The 16,742-nt window shown below is 37.9% G+C and overlaps 1 protein-coding gene across 1 annotated transcript in view; it reads right to left on the bottom strand.

The window, feature by feature from the left end:
• The window catches only part of LOC106072597 (thyrotropin-releasing hormone receptor-like), a 196,209-nt gene that overhangs the window by 16,391 nt on the left and 163,076 nt on the right, over nt 1–16,742 (bottom strand). The window contains exons 4-9 of the mRNA XM_056036494.1: nt 12,433–12,604; nt 11,052–11,202; nt 9,949–10,129; nt 9,075–9,201; nt 7,523–7,663; nt 3,434–3,667 (exon numbers count right to left, since the gene is read on the bottom strand). Of these exons, the coding sequence (XP_055892469.1) occupies nt 3,434–3,667; nt 7,523–7,663; nt 9,075–9,201; nt 9,949–10,129; nt 11,052–11,202; nt 12,433–12,604 (1,006 nt within the window). The remainder of the gene's footprint in view (nt 1–3,433; nt 3,668–7,522; nt 7,664–9,074; nt 9,202–9,948; nt 10,130–11,051; nt 11,203–12,432; nt 12,605–16,742) is intronic.

Below are 16,742 nucleotides of genomic sequence, written 5' to 3'. Positions count from 1 at the left end.
ACACCCTAAACAAGGATACGCCTATGAGAGACCTTATAATCAATTAGGTCGAGAAAATCTCTCAGCATATGAAATAAACTACAACACAAGAGAGTCATTGACTTTATATTCGTGTCATTCTGAACTCTTTACATGCAACGCGTGCATCGCTGGCATCATATACCTGATCTTTAGCAGCTGCAGCTGAAGCTGTAATACAATCCTGTAATCAATATATACATCTATCCGTCTGTCTCTTTCAATATACATTTTTGCAATATGGACAGAATATATCAGAGGACTCCGTGGTATGTCCCCTCCAGACTCGGGGGGTACGAATGAAAAAAAGAATATGATTGTCGTCTGCTTTGAGCTTCGGACTGTCTTGATTATGGCCCCTGTGGTGTGTGTGTGTGCGTTTCTATGGGGACGGTGGGAAAAAGCTAGCGATTGGTTGTGAATGATGCAAGATTAACGTCAGCTGTCTTAGGACAGACGACTCCAGAATGTGACACTGAAAAGAAGTGTTATTGTAGTGTGTTGGATTTTTTTTTTTTTTCGTAGAATACTATTTTATATCTTTACTTAAGTGTATTACATTTATTGCATTACATTTTATCTCAATATAAATTTGTTTCTTCTTCTTCTTCTTCGTTCTCATTGTTATGTTGGAGTGTTCAGGTGACTAGACCAATACATGAGATAAACTGCGCAGTGGTTTCCAGATCAGGGAGCTCTCCATATAGTTTCTTTCTATTGGGGTGATTTGGGGCCAATGTCTTATACGGGCCTCTTGGTAAAGAGAGCAGTTTTGGAGGACGTGGTCTGCATTGTCTGGTGATACTCCACTAGGGCAGATTTTATTGGTTCCAATTTTGAGCTTCCGGTACATGTGTTGTCGCATTCTGTTGTGTCCGGTCCTGAGTCGAAAGATTAGACGTTGGTCTTGTCGGGATGGCTTATAGTAAGCGTCATCTTTCTTGTGATTTGGATGAGAGCTCGTCCATTTCTCATTTATTTTATTTAAGATTAATTTCTTCAATTCTTCTGGATAGAGTGCAGAGTTTGTTTAATATATATATATTTAATTTTGTTCCCGAAAGAAGTTATTTAAGTTCATTCGAGTTTTACAAGTTAAGAATCAATACGCTTATAGCGGTTTAGTTGTCAACTAGCAGTTTGGTGCTACAAGTCAACGGCCGTCCACAACAGTCCCGAAAGCGGAAGTAGCCCGCTCCTGTAAAAGTAAGTGGTTCCCAAACTTTTTCCTTAACGGAACACTTTGAACATTCGGAGAATTTAGCGGAACACTTTGTCTATTTGTTTTAGAGAGATTAATTCACGGGGTGGCCTACTAGTTAATAATTCCAGTAGTTAGTGGAACACCTATTCAGGAAAACAATTTGGGAACCACTGTTCTTAGGGAACGTACAAAAGGGATGAGACAAAGGAACGAGGAAGTAAACATAGATGGCGAAATTAAGCTACCCCCCCCCCATTTTTTTCCCCTGGGGGCGCTCTAAGTCAACTTCCGCCCCTGATACCACGAGAACCAACACAAATGGTTCAGTCAACACATACAATGAAAAGATTCTCTGTGACTTAACAATAAAGCGCTAGAACTTAGCACAAAATGCTTTATTCAATTAAAGTAAAAAAAAAATAAAGTTTACCTTTCAGACCTTACGATCTATGGGGCAGATGATGTTAAGGTCATCTGTTTCTTTGGTCAACGGTTACGATCTATGGAGCAGATGATGTTAAGGTCATCTGTTTCTTTGGTAAACGGTTACGATCTATTGGGCAGATGATGTTAAGGTCATCTGTTTCTTTGGTCAACGGTTAACGAGAAGGATGTCACGTGACCATCACAACGACCAACCGTCTTTTACTTTTCCCTACTAAGTCAGGTACCCATTAGAGTTGGATGAACTCAGGGGCGCCCCAAAAATCACGAAATTAAAAAAAATCTTCACCGAGATTTGAACCCAGAACCCCAGGTTTCGAAGCCAAGCGCTTAACCTCTCAGCCACCGCACCCTCTCTTTATTCAATTAGTGACATTCTAATTTATAAGGAACATTGACTCTTTCCAGTTCAGTCCTTAATAAACCCGTAACTTGATTGAGAAAACAAGAACACTGTATTTAGCAAGACTCTAACTGTTAGCCATTAAATCACGTCTGCTAGACGCATAGTTAGGTCAAGGTTGATTGACAGCTCCAGATTTCCCTTGAAGTAATTGGCCTCCCGAGCGAAAATTAACGGCAGTGAAGTTTCTCAGCCGTTTGGCTGTCCAGGACAACCCCCAGGACAACCCCCCCCCCCTCTTGTCTATTCGAGTCGAAATCACGGGCTCCATGACACTACTTGATCCGTTATGACCCTCCCCCCCCCCGCCCCCATCATGGCCTCCTGCACACAATTACAGATACAAAATATATGAAGGGTGGCGTCCCTTCTCCAACGTTTAGAGTTTGTTTTGTAGTTTCTTGATGTTAAGTTGTAGGTTGTTGTTTTTACAAAACTCAAATCCACTCACTCAGTCTGTCTAGTTATTTCTCCCACACCCATTCTCGGATCAAGCTGAAACTTTGCACAGTTATACAATGAAATAGACAAGACATGAATCCATTTAAAAAAAAGTGATCAATTAGACAATTAATTACTGGTAATAAATTATTTTGTTTAATAGCAACTAGGGAAACGAATTCTTCATTTTTCACAGATACGGCTAAATTTGTTGCGTTTAGTCCCCTAAAATAATCGTTAACGCTATTTCTCCCTCCCTCGCGCTATTCGAGCTTGAGGGTTAAAGCCTCTTTAGCCTCCTCAAGCTAATACACTAGCCACTATGCCAGCGAAACGCTTATCAAAATAGAAAGTTTGATAGTTATCTATTGTTACTTTCAAACTTTAAAGCGACTCTACCTACAAAGTATAAATAGGGTGAGGTAATTAAACGTATACCACCACATCAGTCAAGTTCAATTTCTTTCCCTTGTTTGAGATACCAAACAAAATAATCAATTACCAATAGTTAAGCAGCTTAATTGTTTAATGTTTTTATTGATGGTTCTTGTTTTGCAAGGAAAAAAAATAATTGAGCACAATTTCATCTTGATGTCAGATTGGGTGTGGGAGAAATAACACACTTTGTACCAGACAGACAGACAGACAGACAGACGGAGTTGATATTAGCTTTGTAAATAGGGGACGATTACGTCCTGTGCGAGTTTCTATGTTCAATCTAGTCAATGATGGTGCCATCCGATTTGAAGAAAACTTTTTATTTTATTTGAAATATTATTTAGCGGGTTTCTCCATAACATAGTTATTAGTTGTAGTTAAAATAGTTATAGATACTGTTGTTGATGTTGGTTGTTGTTGTTGTTGTTGATTTTGTTGTTGATATTGGTTGTTGGTGATGATAACGGTGTGCTGGTCATACTCACCGAAGACTCAATGTCCTTCTGGTATTGGTTCCAGACCCTGGTGCAGATGAGTAGAATGTTGTTTGGGAGGGTCAGGAGTATAAACATGAAGGACACGGTCAGCAGCAGGACGGTCAGTCTTTGACTCTCGGACATCTTGCTGCGCCTGACTCTAGACGTGTGACCACTGGTCAGTGTTGAGCTGTCCGCCTCGGCGCCAGACAAGAGAACTCGATTCGACCGGGCACCGGCCACCTGCAAGATGGACATCCTGATAATTTAGCCATATAAGTATACATATGTTGATATGGCACTATTAGGAATTAGTTATTTGTTTCGTAGAAAGGGATTTGGGGGGTCAGCAACGTCGCAGGTTCTGCCAGAGTGTAGCACTGGGTGCTGCAAACTGCTTCGTGACTGAAGGAGGCCAGAGAGAGCGAGAGCGAGAGAGAGAGAGAGAGAGAGAGAGAAAGTTTTGACTTAGAGACAATGACTAGTAAAAAACAAGACTAGAATGTTAGGAAGAATAGCGAAATGTAAACAGCAAATTTTTGACGGCTTCAGAGAGAGGCAGCTTTTATGGACGTATACACTTAGCTTGACGGCATTCGACGGTTTCCTTTATTATTATTAAACTTCTTTTTCGATATTCACTACCAGCGTCGACTAACTTATAGTGTTTGCCTTATGCATGTGTTAATTCAGTTCGTTCTTTGAGAGTTACCTCCGTTTGACTTGTCTGCATAGACATAAATAGATATAGACTGGCAAAAGGAAATAACTTAATGTAACTTGAAAACATCTATTGTTGTCGGATTTCCGAATTCTGAAAAGTTGTATGATCTTCAGTCTTAAAGATTAAAAAAGAAAATACAAGTGAAAATATTGTAATGCTTATATAGGTTAAGGCTGAAATAGATATGAATACTTAACTTTTATACTGCTCATAAATGCTGCATAATAAAATACACAAAATTGCAAGTCACAAATTTTCGTTTCATAAAACTCTTTTATCGGCCAGTCTCTATTTATTGATGTCTATGCCTAGCTGCATTAGAAACAGCGTATGCCTACCTATATATATCTTTAAAAATATCTGAGTGCGTGGGAATTACACTGGAAAGATGTATAACATTATTTTGATGTTTTAAACAATTGTTACAAACATTTTGCTACAAACATTCCGTTACTAACTTTTAAATTGCCAGTTTGTTTATTCTACAACTTAGCTGTATTTGTACACTGCGGATACTCAAGATGAACATTTAATCAAAATTCATCTGCTCTTTAATTACAATGTGGTCTTATCGCTCCAGTTTCTATTCTGTAACATAAGGCACTGAATTACAGAAAACAGCGGGGAGTGAAAGAGGTATGAAGAAATGTTGGGGAGAGATAATGGAGCCTACAGAAATTAAACAAGAAGGGGAGAGATTTGAATAAATGAATGTAAGCAAGGTCAAGGACGATAAATTGAAAAAAAATCGTTGTTGCTGGTTTATTTATTCTTCTATTGTCCACGAATTCGTCACGCCAGTAACTGTCATCTTAGTACAGCCCTTTAACTGTCATCTTAATACAGCCCTGTAACTGTCATCTTAATGAACAGCCCTGTAAAAGTCATCTTAATACAGCCCTGTAACTGCCATCTTAATACACACCCCTGTAACTGTCATCTTATATACACAGCCCTGTAACTGCCATCTTAATACACAGCCCTGAAACTGTCATCTTAATACACACCCCTGTAACTGTCATCCTATATACACAGCCCTGTAACTCGTCTTAATACACAACCCTGTAACTGTCATCTTAATACGCAGCCCTGTAACTGTCATTTTAATACACAGCCCTGTAACTGTCATCTTAATACACAACCCTGTAACTGTCGTCTTAATACACAACCCTGTAACTGTCATCTTAATACGCAGCCCTGTAACTGTCATTTTAATACGCAGCCCTGTAACTGTCATCTTAGTACACAGCCCTGTAACTGTCATCTTAGTACAACCCTGTAACTGTCATCTTAATACACAGCCCTGTAACTGTCATCTTAGTACAGACCTGTAACTGTCATCTTAATACAGAGCCCTGTAACTGTCATCTTAGTACAGCCCTGTAACTGTCGTCTTAATACACAGCCCCTGTAACTGTCATCTTATATACACAGCCCTGTAACTGTCATCTTAATACGCAGCCCTGTAACTGTCATCTTAATACACAGCCCTGTAACTGTCATCTTAATACACAGCCCTGTAACTGTCATCTTAATACACAGCCCTGTAACTGTCATCTTAATACACACCCCTGTAACTGTCATCTTAGTACAGCCCTGTAACTGTCATCTTAATACGCAGCCCTGTAACTGTCATCTTAATACACAGCCCTGTAACTGTCATCTTAATACACAGCCCTGTAACTGTCATCTTAATACACAGCCCTGTAACTGTCATCTTAATACACACCCCTGTAACTGTCATCTTAGTACAGCCCTGTAACTGTCATCTTAATACGCAGCCCTGTAACTGTCATCTTAGTACAGCCCAGTAACTGTCATCTTAATACACAGCCCTGTAACTGTCATCTTAGTACAGCCCTGTAACTGTCATCTTAATACAGAACCCTGTAACTGTCATCTTAGTACAGAGCCCTGTAACTGTCATCTTAGTACAACCCTGTAACTGTCATCTTAATACACAGCCCTGTAACTGTCATCTTAGTACAGCCCTGTAACTGTCATCTTAATACAGAGCCCTGTAACTGTCATCTTAGTACAGCCCTGTAACTGTCGTCTTAATACACAGCCCTGTAACTGTCATCTTAGTACAGCCCTGTAACTGTCATCTTAATACACAGCCCTGTAACTGTCATCTTAATACACAGCCCTGTAACTGTCATCTTAATACACAGCCCTGTAACTGTCATCTTAGTACAGCCCAGTAACTGTCATCTTAATACACAGCCCTGTAACTGTCATCTTAGTACAGCCCTGTAACTGTCATCTTAATACAGGACCCTGTAACTGTCATCTTAGTACACAGCCCTGTAACTGTCATCTTAGTACAACCCTGTAACTGTCATCTTAATACACAGCCCTGTAACTGTCATCTTAGTACAGCCCTGTAACTGTCATCTTAATACAGAGCCCTGTAACTGTCATCTTAGTACAGCCCTGTAACTGTCATCTTAATACACAGCCCAGTAACTGTCATCTTAATACAGAGCCCTGTAACTGTCATCTTAATACGCAGCCCTGTAACTGTCATCTTAATACGCAGCCCTGTAACTGTCATCTTAGTACACAGCCCTGTAACTGTCATCTTAGTACAGCCCTGTAACTGACGTCTTAATACACAGCCCTGTAACTGTCATTTTAATACACAGTCCTGTAACTGTCATCTTAATACGCAGCCCTGTAACTGTCATCTTAATACACAGCCCTGTTACTGTCATCTTAATACACAGCCCTGTAACTGTCATCCTAATACACAGCCCTGTAACTGTCATCTTAATACGCAGCCCTGTAACTGTCATCTTAATACACAGCACTGTAACTGTCATCTTAATACACAGCCCTGTAACTGTCGTCTTAATACACAGCCCTGTAACTGTCATCTTAATACACAGCCCTGTAACTGTCATCTTAATACACAGCCCTGTAACTGTCATCTATATATAGCTCTGTAACTGTCAATTTAATACACAGCCCTGTAACTGTCATCTTAATACACAGCCCTGTAACTGTCATCTTAATACACAGCCCTGTAACTGTCATCTTAATACACAGCCCTGTAACTGTCATCCTATTACACAGCCCTGTAACTGTCAGGTCAATAAAAAGCCCTTCAACTTTCAAGTCAATACACAGCCCTGCAAAGGTTAGATCAATACACAAAATATAGCTTCGTCTTTGCGCTGGTCATTCGCTTGTCCATCCTAAGAATGAACACTAATAGTTATAGATTTGTTGCTAGGGTTTGGGTTAATGTTTTTATACCGACCAGTGGACAACTTATAATATTGTATTTCATGTGACCACTGGTCAAGTACTACCAACCAGTGACAACTTACAGAACTCTAGTCCTAGTTACCATTTGGACAAGAAATTACCTCTTTTATTATGAGAATGTTGAGTACTGTGATTATGAGGAAAGGCAAGGTGCTGTAGATGAAGATGTCCACCCAGGGCCACACCGGGTCAATGACTGCCCGATGCTGGATACCTGTCTCACATCGGCCTTTGTTGTCTATCTGTCAGACATAAAGTTACTCTGATTAGTCCCCCTAAAAAAGTAGAGTACACTAATTTGACCATTGCTTCTTATCTTATCTTATCTTATCTTAACTTATATAATACAGACGTTACTTTAAAATAATGGTGATACGCATCATGCATCTAGGCATGCAAGTTAACCAATGACTTAAATTCTGCCAAGTCACTGGTTTTCCTGGCTAGCTCAGGCAACCCATTCCATGCTCTAATAGCACTAGGGAAGAAGGAGTATTTGTACAAATTTGTCCTAGCATATGGGACGAGGAATGTGCCTTTATCTTTGTGTCTTTCTGAGTATTTTATTAGATTTTTTTTTTGTATTTGAAGATTATGGTTCAGTGTTTTATGTATAATTGCTACTTTACTTTTCAGTCTTCTGTCCTGAAGGCTTTCTAAATTTAGTGATTTAACTAAAGGTGTTACTCTAGTCAAATGTGAATATTCGTTTGTTATGAATCACACTGCTCTATTTTGTGTCTGTTCCAGTTTCTTATTTCAAACAGATGTTCTTTATTGCTAATATTTTAATAAAGTGTACTACATTCCTAAAGTGCAATTGTAAACAAAATTAAGCTTTTGGAAATTATGTCTCCGGGTTAAAAATTAAAGTGCATTAAAATGTCTTTTTCACTGTTTTAAAGGAAATGCAAAGCAAAATAAATGAGAATTAACAAAAACAGAAAACGATTTCAAAGGCACATCCTAAATCAATATGTCTCCTCCAAGTGATGTTGCTTTAAATAACAACCAAATAGAAATATTCTAAAGTGCAAAACTGTGATATATTTCGATTCGTAAAATGATACTTAATATGGTCCAGTTTTTACAAAACATATTTTCCGCATAATTTGTATATAGCTATTTTGCCTGGATATTAGAACTTTATACCTTGTCAAATGTTTTTTTTAAATTTGAAGCGGGTACTGAAAGTTATATAAAAATGAATAAATAAATAAATTTTAAAAAATCCTTTTTCGACGAATTTATTCAAATAGTGAAAACCAAGTATAAAAGTAACCAGAGTCGACAATGGCGAGCAGGGGCGACTATTCAATGTTGCTTAGGCTCCGTATATGTATATTGCGTGCAAGTTGTACCATCCTTCCAAATCATCATCATTTTAATTGCCCAAGGCTCAACCTCCCCTAGAGCCTGATCTGTACTATTCCTTTAACCAAAACTACTTAGCTTTTTTTTTCTCATACACAGACACCAGATTATGCCCCGTCTCAAGAAGAAACTAAAACCAGTGTTTCATCTGGGCGCAGCCATCGTCCTCGGAGACATTATCGATCAGACTCCAGATAAAAGTATGATGTGCATGTCTCAGTTCGAGTCCCTCTAAATACATTGTATATAGTGAGCCAACTCCATGACCACGTGACTTACTTCCACAGTCCAAAGGAAGTGGACATTGATGGACAGGATGATGAAGATAAGAAGAGCGATGACCTTCTTGGCTCGGGACACATTGCACATGGAGCTTGCTCGAAACGGGAAACACACTACAATATACCTGTAAGTTATACAGTATACCTGTAAGTTATACCATATACCTGCAAGTTTTACAATATACCTGTAAGTAATACAATATACCTGTAAGTTATACAATATACCTATAAGTTATACCATATACCTGTAAGTTATACAATATACATGTAAGTTATACAATATACCTCTGAATTATACAATATACCTGTAAGTTATACCATATACCTTTCAATTATACAATATACATGTAAGTTATACAATATACCTGTAAGTTATATAATATACCTGCAAGTTATATAATATAGAATATACCTGTAAGTTATACAATATAACTGTAAGTAATACAATATACCAGTAAGTTCTAATAGTAATAATAATAATAATCTTTATTATCCGTAAGGAAATTTGTCTTACAATTTGTGCATTACACCAAACAAAAAACATTATAACTATAAGAAACCAAAGTGTACATTCACACCAGACTCACTCATAATTTACATGTGACAAAGTTTATATCAGATTGTTCTTATTTAATGATTTGATTGTCAGGGGAACAAAAGAGTGTTTGTGTCTGTTTGTCTTTGCTATTGGTGTCTTGTATCTCTTTAGTGATAAAATCACAAAATTCTACAGTACACCTGTAACTTATACAATATACCTTAAAGTTATTTAAGCGTCCAAGCGCTCTACCACTGAACCACGACGTCCTAGGGTGGAACGGATAACAATGAGCGATTTAAATAGCCTTCAGTATCAAGGGAGATAACCTTACCTCTCAACAGTGACCGCTGTGATGAGCCAAGCCGAGAGGTCAGAGGACACATACGAGATGGTGACAATGAACTTACAGGCCCCGTCGCTGGTGTCCTGTATGTCCACTTGGGCCAGTTCACGTATCCAGTGTCTCAAGAGTCCACAGTAGAGGACCACTGTGTCCACAATAGCCAGGGTCGCTAGGAAACCAGCAGACAGGATAATTTATTGGGAAACATTTTGTATTTTTCAACGAACTTGTAAACATGTCTACCTAAATTTACATTCACAATTTAGCTCGCAGTGAAATTATTAATTTTCTTCAGTTTCATGTGCTTCAATACATATGTTTTAATTATACGTAGATATATAACAGTTTTTGAGTACAAAGATTAGGTCTACGTTACAGAATGGACACATTTTTGAGGTTGTCTCTCATAAAGGCTGCCAATATAAATCTAATGGACCTCATTCACCAATCGTAAAGAAACAACATTTAGTCACGTGATAATAGACTTATTGATAAAACGATGAAAAAAAAAAAAAAAACGTATCACGTGGCTAAATGTTTTATTGTTTACGATTGGTGAATGAGGTCCATCAGGACACGTTTTCATAAGTGTCAAATTTCACACAAACCCACCCACCCACAATTACCTAGATTGAAATAGGAAGACATTTACCTAGACAGGGATTGATTTAAATGTGGGGAGGCGGCGATACTGCTCCGGGTACTCCACAAGAAATTTATCCAAATTTCGACGGGTCAGAAACTTGCATACGTTTTTCTTTGTAACATTTTTTTTTTCACATTGTTTCCCGCCAAAACCTTACGTCTGCGGACAACACCGTCGTGATTAAGATTTAAGAAATGTTTGGTTTTATTCGCGTATTAAACCTTTTTTTTTTCTTTTTTTTTTCTTTGGTGCGGAGCGGAAATAGAAATAGGTAATACTCTATTTATTTCTTCAAAACTATGGCATGATTAAAATTAAGTGTTTTCGTTCATAAGTATTACTTTTATTTAAACTTTCCGAAGAGTGTAAGGTCTCCACAAGAATCAGGGAACTCCACATGCCTCAATCCGGCCCTGTGACTAGATATAAATAAGAAGACACTTACCTAGGTATAAATAGGAAGACACTTTCAGCATCTGCTTCCGTCTCAATATAATAAAAGAGAACAGATTTCCCAGAGTTCCTAGAATGAGCAGAACTGGCGATACGTAAAGGTAAAGCAGAGCCCCAAAGATTGGGTTACCCGGCTCTGTCGTCTGCAAGACAAAATCATTTGGGTTACAGCCCCTTAAAAGTACGTTTAACAAAATTCTACAAGATTTATAAAATAAATTAAGAAAATATATATATTTTTAAAACGAAAATCATTAAACTTCGAATATAAAATAATTAAAACAAAATAATAAGAAAATTGTTGGTTCCGTTTGGGTATCGAACCCGTGACACCTTCAGCTGCTTAGACATGCGCATTATCTGATTCGGCCATCGAAGAATGCATAATTATGTGATTATTTATGGTATGTTCATTATGGACATCTATATCTAACACTAGACCTCATCTAATATTCTTAAAATCTAGTCTAGACAGTCTAGATCTACTTCTAAATTTAGAATCTAGATGTAGTCTATATTAGATTTACGTAAAAATACACTTTAATTAACGCTATAAACTTCAATAAAATTGAAGCAACTTTAAATTTTCTGTTATTGCATAATTACGCTAATATGTCTGATTATGCCATTGGGCTCTAGACCTAAATAGGCCTACAGTCCCCAGCCAAATCTACATTTATTTGTTTTTTACTTTGAAAAGATATAACGGTCAAACTTTAGTTTTCCCCATGAGGCCTACGAGCTATTAAATCTTTTCTTAGCGATATACATCAACTGTTAAATTACTAGGAAAATCATTAGAGCCGTTTTTGAGATCAGCCGTCCTCCCACCCAAGCAGGTTCCACGAAGGAGTGACTTGAATAGAGGTATTGTAATTAAGTTATGGTACTTTGACTGGCTATATTGATTCGCCTGTCTCAATCTTTTATCGACTAATGTGTTTAGGAAACATATACACGCTAGGAAATAGCCTCAACTCTCTTTATTTTAATGACCTAGAAAAAGAAAGGTGAACGAATTTAGACTTTATGTAGAAATGTCTGTCATAATGTCTGTCGTAATGCCTGTCATAATTTCTGTCATAATGTCTGTCATAATGTCTGTCATAATGTCTGTCATATGCCTGTCAATATGCCTGTCATAATGCCTGGCATAATGCCTGTCATAATGCCTGGCATAATGTCTGTCATAATGCCTGTCATAATGCCTGTCATAATGCTTGTCATAATGTCTGTCATAATGCCTGTCATAATGTCTGTCATAATACTCCTTACCATTCCAACGCGCGCGCTCAGAGCTCCTCTTTTTAGTAGTTAACAAATAGAAGAATAGTAAATGGTTAAATTGAAGAGTAAATGAAAGTGAGATTTACATTGGGCTTGGTGGTGAACATGTTGATCACTTCTCTCATCATGTCGGCCGTGTCGCCCACACAGGTCATGTGGTAGAATCGAAAGACGTCATCTGAGGGGAATTTGTTCAAAACCCTGAGCCAGTAGCTGGAGTTATTGAAGCTGTAGTTCTGGAAGTTGTTGAAGAACACGCTGTGGAGGTCAGAAACAAGATCAGAAATAAGATCAGAAATAAGATCAGAAATAAGATCAGAAATAAGATCAGAAATAAGATCAGAAATAAGATCAGGAATAAGATCAGAAACAAGATCAGAAATAAGATCAGAAATAAGATCAGAAATAAGATCAGAAACAAGATCAGAAATAAGATCAGAAACAAGATCAGAAATAAGATCAGGAATATGATCAGAAATAAGATCAGAAATAAGATCAGAAACAAGATCAGAAACAAGATCAGAAATAAGATCAGAAACAAGATCAGAAATAAGATCAGAAACAAAATCAGAAATAAGATCAGAAATAAGATCAGAAACAAGATCAGAAATAAGATCAGAAACATTGTAAAAAAAACAAGATAAGATACATGGTTAAAGAGATCATTAAATAACATTGCTACATTAACATTGTAACAGCAATAGCCGTACTATGTAAATATAACATCTGCGAATGTTGACATAGGCCGCACATTGCCTGTAGCTCCAATCAGCCAGTCCGACGTTTCCTTCGTAGGCGTTTTACTTTCCTAATACATAATTTGAATAAACGAATACATTTTTTTTTTTAAAACAAGAAGATAGACTTCAGTTTTATTGACAAGTGCAAGTAATGTAAAAGTTTATGTGTATGTGGAAACGCAATGAAATCACAAGTTATCGAGCAATTGAAACAAAATATTTCAAAAATTCGTTTCAAAACTAAAACAAGCGGAAGTGGTTCTGTCAGTCGTCTGCGACTTCGACCGTGACCTCCGTGACCCCGACTGACATCATATGTTCACTTCCTTTTATCACCCCTCCCTTCCTTCGTCTGCAATCAAACACACACACACACTCTCCGTAACAATGAAATGTTGAGTCATCATTTAAGTTTGTTCTTCATAAAAGCACCGCCCGTCACAATTACACACTTTTTGGTTTGTGTAGAAAACGGCGTATTACATCTAGTGTAGCAAAAATTTATAGCGCGTTCTTGTCTCATGTTTAAACTTCAATCTCGGAAGTCGCGAAAGTGTCCAAGTTGCTCCTCTTTGCCTTTGGAATCAAATCCTCCTAACCTTCCTTCATATCCTCAAATCGAATCACTCAAGGTCAAATCATGAACAAGAGAATTTCAGAAATACTAGTCGACCGGCGGCGTAGCATGCGCCGCTATTTTGCAGGGCCGGCCTTAGGCCACTGCAACCTATGCGACCGCAGGGGGCCCAGTTGGACTTTCATAGGACCCGCTCTAATTCAAGGTGTGTAAATTATTAAATTAAACCGTATTATAACTTAAAACAGATTTCCCGCGCCCTCCTGACGATAACAAAATATACGAAAAAATGCTTAAAATATTCGGTAATATATAGACAAAAATTGTCATTTTGGGGTGTCATTCAATATGGAAAACGCCAATCCTTCGCGCCTCAAACTAATAAAGAATTACTTGAGGTCAACAATTCTCAAAGATAGATTATTGAAGCATTTGGTATTTCTTGCTATTGAGCGTGATCTATGTAGGAAACAGAATTATTATGATATACTGTATGACTTTGCTACACGCAAGGCTCGTAAAGTAATTCTGTACGTAATAAAGAATGAATAAAATGCATAGACGAATTTATTTTCTAATACAAACTCTTAAATTTCACTTAAACTTGGCCCCGCGAAATCATTTTCGAATAGGGCCCCACAATGCTTAAGTCCGGCCCTGCTATTTAGTGTTTTAAAGTGTTTGTTTGTAAAATGTTTAACGTTTCGCATGGTCCTTCAGAGTTGAGGATAGTTTACTTCCTAGTCCAAACCTCCAGCAATACGAAGGGGGATGGGAGCGGGCAGGGTTTGACAGTCCAGCGCGCAGCCATCCGTAGCGAGCTGTGAAAACGTATTCCCCCCCCCCCTCTTATTTTTTTTTCGTGGGGTGACTATCCGCAGAAATAAGAGAGTAATCTTTCCTTTACTTCTCGTTTAAACTGTTGAGGGAAGAAGAGAATTATATATATAGATAGAAGATAGATTTAATTTTTCACGTTTTTAAATTTAGAATTACCGTTTACTATTTTGCTTTACCTACAATACTAAATTACACTAGATCATACATAAGGCTTGTGTTCGGGTCCTAACATGAGGTAAATGTACAATTTTGCACGTGGCTTTACAGAACTGTTTGATTTTCCCGCTCGAATGGCTGTGATCAAGAAAAGGGAGACAACTTGTATTTGATCTTTCATCTTCATAACTAGCAACGAAGTACGTGAAATATTCACATGAACTTTGAACTCTCCTCTTCCAGAAACAGAGTTCATCATACCTTCGGTGAACAAGCATAATATGCAGATAGAAAAAAAAACAACAGAAACTATCTTAGGGAAAGAACTTCATATTTATAGCTATATGTCCAATAATGTAGACTTTATTTCCCTTTTTTCAATATCAAACAAAATGATTAATTACCAATAATTAATTGTCTAATTGGTTACTTTTTTTTGTTAAACGATTCATATTGTGTTATAATAAATAATTGTGAAAAGTTTCAACTTGATCCGTGAATGGGTGTTGGAGAAATAACGTGTACAATGATCCAAGGGGACCAAACCCCTCCTATCTATCCGTAGCCAAAATGAAACGAACGACAAGAAAGACGTGGACGTGGCGGGTCAACACACAAAGAATGGTCATCAACTTTGTCAATATGTCCGGTCGAGATACTGTCATTGGATAAGCCCTCATCTGGTGCCATAACTATGAATATCTGATCTTGAAACCACTAAGCGATTCCTTTCAGATACTAGAGTAGCTTTTTGTTTCCATCAATACTAAAGATAGGAAAGTTTTGTTTTTTAAAATATTATACTGAGTTACGACGCAATTAGAAAACGCATAACTATCCCTAATGCTCTAATGTGACTATCCCTAATCCTCTAATGTGACTATCCCTAATGCTCTAATGTGACTATCCCTAATCCTCTAATGTGACTATCCCTAGACCCATACCCAAAGAGTGTTCATTTGTCATTGAAGGCCCCTTAAAAGCGACTTCTTGCAGTTCAGTGCAAAACCTCTATATCAGTGGTTTCCAAACTTTTCTGGCTCGTAGACCCCTTGGAAGTCCTCGTAGACCCCTGGGGGGTCTATATAGACCCCTTTGGGAATCCCTGCTCTATATCACATCATTCTAGTCTACTGGTTAGTTGTCTAACATTCAATGTCCGCTTCACAAGAATCTAACATTCTAAACGTAATAAATATGTCAGTTATTCCCAATTGAAAAGCAGACGATGTGATAAGGACATTCATTTCTATTTTCTACGTAAATTTGGCAGTTCTGGCACCACCCATTCACACCCCTCTCTTCCCTGTCCAGCATTCATTCACAAACCCCCCCCCACACACCCCCTCTGTTGTCAATCTTACCACCCCCGCCCACACATCGATATCCAAGGTCTATTAACTGGGCATCAACTCGTAAACATTTTCTTGGTTATTTACCTTGGAACCCGATAAACAATGTTGATACAATTGATGCCCTTAAAAAATGAGGGCAATAGATCGATTGCTGGATAGATATAATGGGTTTGTTTTTCAAGGCTATAATAAGCTATTTCTTGTAAATCTTTACACAAAAAAAAAATGGTCAGTCGGTTAGTGGGTCAAGCCTGGATTAGCAGCCACAAGATCTGAGACAGGGGTAGATCATTAGGGGTGATCTACAAGTGACTTTAAGGTCTTCCTGATCTGTTCGTACGATAAATTTGTGTCATGATAAAAGTTCAATTCGCAAACTATTTCTTGTACACTATAAGCTCTGTCTAAAATCTGGTCACACTATAATCGATCTCGGTTCTTTATTAGGCCACCAGTTTGATATACCACCATAGTCTCAACAAAGAAAGTTGTTTATTGGTCTTAGGTAACCGTATTGTATCTGTTACAGAGTGTATATGTGTGTTTCTATGGTGATGGTGGGAAGAAGTTAGCGATGTAGTGTGAATGATGCAAGATAAGCGGCATTGTGGTCAGCTGTCTTGGGTAGGACACACGACTCGAGAATGCCAGAGTGAAAAGACGTGGGTTTTTTTTTGGCAGTTTTAGATTTTGTTCAAAATACCATTTTATATTATTGTACCAAAGTC

This window comes from Biomphalaria glabrata, chromosome 7 (genome assembly GCF_947242115.1).
Source record: "Biomphalaria glabrata chromosome 7, xgBioGlab47.1, whole genome shotgun sequence".
Taxonomy (NCBI): domain Eukaryota; kingdom Metazoa; phylum Mollusca; class Gastropoda; family Planorbidae; genus Biomphalaria; species Biomphalaria glabrata.
Note: the sequence above shows the minus strand (reverse complement) of the source record. Positions and strands in the feature narration are given on the sequence as shown.